The following is a 7,076-nucleotide window of genomic DNA, read 5'->3' as shown; positions in this document are numbered from 1 at the left end:
TAAAGAAGCACAATAACAAATACATAAAGAACCAGTCATGTTCTGTCACTTTTGCTCTATGATGTAAAACCGTGGTAAATGTGAGGTTTTACCCGAACCATGGCGACCCCTCAGCCTGCGAAGCCTCAGAGGTGTGTGTTAGCCTGCGTTAAGACACTAATTGTGCTCTGGTGCTCGGGAGCCTTTTCCCTCACGGTGTCTCGGCTGTGCACCCTCCTCAGTCTGCTCTCCGCAGGGCCGCACTGGCACACGGCCGCGAACGCTCCTCTATAGTTCCTGTTCATCCAGCCGTAGAGGATGGGGTTGGCGAAGGCGGAGCACATGGCCACGATGTGGAACACCGTGTAGAGCAGCTTGTAGTCCTTCATCTCCAGCACACTGCTGTCGATGTCCACGGCCAGCTGGAAAGCGTGGAAAGGCAGCCAGCTGACGGCGAAGACCGTCACCACGACGGCCAGCATCTTGGTGGTCTTCCGCCGACGCCGGTGACGATCGCTGCGGCCCCCGCCGGGGCTAACATGCTTCCTAAGCTTGCTCCAGATCCGAGCGTAGGCGAAGGAGATGACCGAGAGCGGCAGGCCGTACTGCAGGAAGAACATGGAGATGCTGTAGACGGTGCCATCCGTGCTGCTGCCCGGCCACTTCTCCGCACAGCCCTGGGGGTCAGAGGTGGGCAATACCATGGGATAAATAAATCCTCAGGGAACTAAATATTGTGTCAAATAGTGAGAAATTAAATTCCTCTACATAGCTTATATATATGAATTTAATTTAAAATATATATCTAAATTTTCTCCTTTTTCCCTGGTCTGGTTCAGTTCTGCTGTTGCTAGCAGGGTGAGGCATGTGAAACCACACTTGGAGGAAAGCGCCGGGTCCTCGGTTCCACTGCACCAGCTAACACATGCCTGTGCCGGCCAACATCGCTTAAGAGCGATGAGGGGAGAGAGCACGGGCATTATGCTCGCTCAGACTCCGGCCACTGATGGCAAGGTGGCACGGCTTGGGTCATAGTGGTAGAGCATTAGCAGTTCCCCAACCTCTCTCTATCACTTACACTTTAGCAGATGGTACCTTTAAGATAGATATATGTAAATGAGCTCTGTTCTGATTGGCTGCCTCTGTAAAAAAAAAAACAGACGTCACAAAATACTGATCTTAAAGCGGGTTGTTTCTGTTGTTTCACACTGCCAAGGTAACAGACGCTGGAATAGACCATAGCCAAAACAGAGAGTCTGTAGTCCTAAATGCCCTCTGTAAAGTTTATGGACACTAGATATTGAAACTGATTTTATTAACATCAGACTACATTTTAATTGTACTTTTATTCTTGTCTTATTTGTTTGTTATTGTTTATTCTTGTCTTTTATTTGTTTATTATTGTTTATTCTTGGCAGAAGATCAAACTCTTTTCACATGTTTAAAATGTAGCACAGGTCACCTGAACCTGAATGCCACTTGTTATAAAAGCATTGTTGACCCACCCTTACCTGGATGCTCTGCTCAGGAGTCAGGTCGAAGATGACGTACTCTCGGAAGATAGCCAGCGGGCTAGCCAGCACGGCACTCGCCACCCACGTGACCGCAATGACCACGGCACAGACATCTTTGGACATCTTGGTCTCCATGTGGTGGACGATGCTGCGGTATCGGTCCAGCGCGATCACGTTGAGCGTGATGGTGGAGACGTTGACGGCCAGGCCCTGAGCGTAGGGCAGCAGGTAGCACATGGCCTGGCCGAACTTCCACTCTCCGTACAGGGTGGACATCAGCGTGAACGGCAGACACAGCGCGTTCACCAGCAGGTCCGCCACGGCCAGGTTCACGATGAAGAAGTTGGTGACCGTGTGCAGGTTGCGGAACTTGTAGACGACATAGATGACCAAGGAGTTCCCGGTCACTCCGAACAGAATGATGCTGCTGTACGCCAAAATCAGAACCACCTGAACTCCAATGAGCTTGGTGCTGTCCTCCAGACCATCCAGCAAAGTGCCCTCGTCCTGCATGTTCACCAGGGCGCAGCAGTTCGGGGAGGCGGCGGAGGAGCCAGCGGGGCCCTCTCGGGTGGAGTTCTCTAGGCTTCTTATATCCATGCTTGGCATCCATGCACAGAATCTGCACGAGCACACAAAATCTATATTACTAATTACGCCGTTACTTTGATCAGTGATAAATCTGCCCAGTCATAAAAATGCCTTTAATAAACAATACATATACTTTAGACATCATTTAAATATGGTGACTGTCCTGCAAAAAGCTTTTATCTTATCTTTTTTCTCCGTAATATAAATGTCAGTTGATCTTTATACTGTATCAGAATTTCATGATGAATGGACCAATAGAAATGCTCCAAAATGAAAATCTTTAATATTGACGTCCAGTGAAAGTTCAGAAAGGTCATATTTGTATGTGCTCACTGTTGGAAATGAAACTGGTATCTACGTACTGTCAGTGGAGGTGAATGGAAAATGATCTGATCCAGTATAAAGATTCAGATCAAAGTGAAGAAATGATCTGATAAATGATCTCGTATGCAAATGCAGCTGTGAAACTACTGGGACTTTAGTAGGCTAGGTTATGCTGTGTAATCGACAAGGCTGATTTCAGGCATTTCGCGCCATCACTGGGTGTGGTCTGTACATAGATATGTGTGTGTGTGTGTGTGTGTGTGTGTGTGTGTGTAAGAGTATACCATCTTCATACACAGAAATGATCCCTAATATTGAAGCATATCCGTTATGCTGTGTGTTTTAGAGGTTGTGTCCATCAGGATGTTCCTCACAGTAACAACACCACTGAAAACTGGCCCTCTGAGGCTCGGCGGTCACTGTAAACCACTTCATTTTCACGCTGCATTTGTGTTTAAACAGAAAACTTCTATTTTCTGACAATATTTAATGTTTTCTGGAGATTACTAAAGTGATAGCACACAGGAAGTGATGTAAGGACTGTAGTTTTTCTCCAAAGTGCGCTGGGTCTACGTGGTTGCTGGAGGAGCCTGACTGCTCGCTGATCCAGGGTTCTGTAATTCAGAATTTACACTAATAACTGCTTTATCAGGCTAAACCGTGGTGGTTTTATCCAGGAACCACTGAGAATGTCTGTCCTGTCCTGTCCTGTCCTGTCCTGTCCTGTCCAGTCCTGTCCAGTCCTGTCCTGTCCTGTCCTGTCCTGTTTTCTGTTCTCGTTTTGCTCCCTGTGGCACCTTGTTCTGGAATAAACGTCATTCCATGTCACTGTGTACTGTACAGAGCTGAAATCACAGTAAAAGCCTCCTGACCTGAATATATGTGAAGAGTCACGACTCCGCCAAGTGACTCGGCAGTTCCAGACTCAGTGTCCCAGAGCGATCAGGAAACACACAGGAAGGTTCCTATGACCTCAACCCGTCTAAAGTTCTGATCACTGTCACCTGTAGCCCTTCTGATTAGTGCAGTGTATACGCCCGGGCTTTAGACTCGGACCTTTGTGAAGTATTACTGAGCGATTCTCTGTTTGTACAGCTCGTGTTTCAGCCTTACTGTTGGACTCACTGCCTGTAGTTTGTATTTTGGATGTCGTCACTTACTACGTTGACTAATGTGATGTTTAGCCTTCTTTGCCGTCTGGAGCTGACCCTAGCTTATTTTGTATTGCCAAATTTGGATTACGACCCTTTTAGTAAAGCCTCAAGCGTCTGAATCTGTGTGGCACGTTACATGAAGACTAAAAGGTGGTTACCCAGAGTTCCCACAGTGCATTCAGTGGTGGCAGACATCGTGTCTACAGGACAACACTGCCTGACCCTGCTAACACTGAGGAACTGACCGGCCCAGTGGGCGTTTTATGTGTTTATCTGATGAGAATCTGTTCGAGCACATGAACTAACCAGTAGCCTGCGCCAACACCGTCTAGCCTGCGCCCTGCAGCAGCAACGTCCAGTCTGCAGCCTGCACCAACACCGTCCACCCTATGCCAACACCATCCAGCCTGCAACCTGTGCCCTGTGCCAACACCACCCAGCCAACATCCTGCACCAACACCGTCCGGCCTGCACCCTGCGCCAACACCGCCCAGCCTGCGCCAACACTGTCCGGCCTGCAACCTGTGCCCTGCGCTAACACCTTCCAGCCTGCAGCCTGCGCCAACATTGTCCACACTGCACTAACACCATCCAGCCTGCTACCACTGAAAACATGTAGGCTGTGTTAGCAGTGATGGGTTTCTGGTTAAATAAAGGTCAGATCTCTGACCCTCTCCTGCTTAATGTAGAGGAATTCCTGATTGGCTGAGCATCAACCAAAGACCTGATTTTATCTTCATCACAAAAAGATCACACCAGACCATTAAATCAGATCAAACATTAAATGCTTAATAATGAAACGTAATGATGCGCAGTGGCTCCTCAGAGAAACCGCCTCAGAAATGACCTTTGACCCTGCACCTCAAAAATCCCACCCCAGAGCTGAGAAAAGCAGCAGCAGAGCCCCCACCCCCCTTCCTGAGGCACTGATCGAGCAGTGTGAGCTTCAGCTCCCTGAGCCCGAGCAGCAAGTGATGCCCGGATCACTGATCACTGATGAGGGTGCAGCGATGCGGCTGCTGATGTCTGATCTGCTCCACCGGCCTTTGTAAAGGTTTACAGCAGCAGCAGCAGCAGCAGCAGCAGCAGGGGGACAAGGTGTAATAAAGATCCGTGACACGATGCAGACCCTCAGCTTTAATTTAGAGTTCTCCTCAGATCAACACCTGGTTTGGTGGTAAATCAGGGCTTAATGATGGTAAATCAGGTGAGCTGCTGCTGCTGCTGATGATGATGATGATGATGATGATGGAGGTGAACACATCCTCCACGCTGTGCTGGCTGGACTGGGGGGCGTCCAGGAGAACCCTGGAGGAACCGAGCTCTGTTCTTCAGACTAGCTCACCCACAAGATCTCACTACTTTCTCTCTTCAGAATGAGAAGCTCTTGTTTCTCCTTTCTACTGGATTCATGTTCAGCTGCTTCATCTGTTGTAGAGATGGAAACAGCGTAGCTGCAGAAAAGCTTTTAACTTTCTGGACCTGCCTTTTTTCTAATAATACTAATAATATTAAAAACATTGACGGTAATATACTGCGATATATGCAGTCAGAACAAAAGCCTGGGGTGGATTTTCACTCTGTAATCTGTTCTAAGTGCAATAACAGGAATAGGGACCGCTCTTATTTATTTATTTATTTATTTATTATTTCTATCATCAATTACGTCACTTTTCTCTTCTGTCTCCATCCTGAATAATACTTAACAAACAGAAATCCCCCCTCAATCACTACATCAGAGGGGAAAGGTCATTAATGAGGTCACTGAGGTGGTAATCAGTGCAGTGTGATTGGCTGAGCTCCTTTGGGATCGATTAAACAAATCATAACAATAACAACAACAATAAACAAGAGTTAATCAAGAAAAGCACGAGGAAATATACCCTGCGCGTGCGCAGTAACCATCACTAGGACCAACTGCTGGAACACCTGGCTGCACGTCGGTGTGAGGTGTGTTGTGAGCAGCTGGGTGCTGCAGGTTCAGTCGGTTTACACACACACACACACACACACACACACACATGCGTCATGCTCTCACCTGGTCCCGCGCGCAGACCCTCCTGTGACGTTCACTCCGAGCCTGCCGAGACGCCTCGCGCACAGGTGAGCAGAAGAGGAGCGTCCATGCTGGGGTCAGACCGCTCTCTAATCCCTCTGCGAGAACGCGCTGGGATCCTGTGCCGCGCGCTCCCAAACACATCTAGCGGCGCGCGCGCTACTCCAGCCGGCTTTATATAGACACACCGAGGGGGGGCGCACTGTCTGCGCCTGCAGCTCAGACTCCCTACTCTGCTGAAAAATCCAGCTCTACTGGTTTCAGATGGTCAGGCTGGTCTTTGATGGTCAGGGTGGGAGAAAAGCTGGGCATCCTGGAGAAAGCATGCCCTGTACTGGTAAGTACACTGGTTAAACTGGTTGACCAGCTTAGCTGTTGGCCAGCATGGTGTATGTTTGTGTTTGAGGTTGATGGATTAGCTGGTCATACTGGCTGACTACAGTGGTCAAGCTGGTTATACTGGTGGGCCAGAAAGATCAGGCTGGTCCTACAGGTTGACTTGCTTAGTGATACAGGTTGACTAGCTTGTTTAGGTTGGTCATGCTGGCCAGAAGGCCTGGTCTTACTGGTTGACCAGCTAAACCATCAAACTCAAACAGAAGGATACCCTGAGCTGATGAAGAGCTAAACTGGTCAATCATCATCATCATCATCAGTCGTTTCACATGACTGTTCTCCACCCTCTCTTCATCCCTCACAGCTAAACACACTGTGGCTTTAGGACTGTGATATGTAAATGAGACCGATTCTGATTGGCCTGTATTGTGCCTCACTGAAAAAGCTTCATCACTTCAGTGTGAGTGGGCGGGGCTAATAGACAAGGGAACGTAACTGAGTGGACGCTTTCCTGTGTGCTAATCTTGAATATGAGATTCATAATTTTAGAGAAATCTTCAGCATTGCTCAGTTCCCAGAACAGCAGAGTGTGATGAAGAGTACATGCTGGATTTGATAATAATGGCTAGGATATCAGTTTTAATGCTGGTGATTACGGCTGCACTGATACGATACCTGATCCTCAAACACAGATCCCAATCCCTCTACCCCCCGTCTCTCAGCAATGAGAGGGTTCTACTGTAGAAGCTCCAGATCTCCTCAGAACAGATGAAGCAGCTGAACATGAATCCAGTAGAAAGGAGAAACAAGAGCTTCTCATTCTGAAGAGAGAAAGTAGTGAGATCTTGTGGGTGAGCTAGTCTGAAGATCAGAGCTCGGTTCCCCCAGGGTTCTCCTGGACGCCCCCCAGTCCAGCCAGCACAGCGTGGAGGATGTGTTCCACTCCATCATCATCATCATCATCAGCAGCAGCAGCAGCAGCAGCAGCAGCTCACCTGATTTACCATCATTAAGCCCTGATTTACCACCAAACCAGGTGTTGATCTGAGGAGAGCTCTAAATAATACTAGACTCCATGAGAGAGGAGAACTTCTGATGGAGATGTTCTAATGATGAACACAG

General features: G+C 48.3%; 1 protein-coding gene across 1 annotated transcript; it reads right to left on the bottom strand.

Moving 5' to 3' along the window:
- On the bottom strand, window positions 1–5,732 carry npy2r (neuropeptide Y receptor Y2). The gene is made up of 3 exons (XM_072670217.1): window positions 5,601–5,732; window positions 1,491–2,115; window positions 1–656 (listed from the first exon to the last, which is right to left on the bottom strand). Exons 2-3 carry the CDS (start codon window positions 2,100–2,102, stop codon window positions 126–128), a joined length of 1,143 nt encoding a protein of 380 aa, XP_072526318.1. The 5' UTR covers window positions 2,103–2,115; window positions 5,601–5,732; the 3' UTR covers window positions 1–125.
- Between the last annotated feature and the right edge of the window lie 1,344 nt (window positions 5,733–7,076).

Source organism: Salminus brasiliensis, chromosome 24 (genome assembly GCF_030463535.1).
Source record: "Salminus brasiliensis chromosome 24, fSalBra1.hap2, whole genome shotgun sequence".
Lineage (NCBI taxonomy): Eukaryota > Metazoa > Chordata > Actinopteri > Characiformes > Bryconidae > Salminus > Salminus brasiliensis.
Note: the sequence above shows the minus strand (reverse complement) of the source record. Positions and strands in the feature narration are given on the sequence as shown.

Bases quoted from the DNA above. Each gene is read 5' to 3' on its own strand.
- npy2r (XM_072670217.1), bottom strand. From the start codon at position 2,102: ATGCCAAGCATGGATATAAGAAGCCTAGAGAACTCCACCCGAGAGGGC. The intron at 657-1,490 runs GTAAGGGTGGGT...TCTGACCCCCAG, and splicing joins CTCCTGAGCAGAGCATCCAG to GGCTGTGCGGAGAAGTGGCC.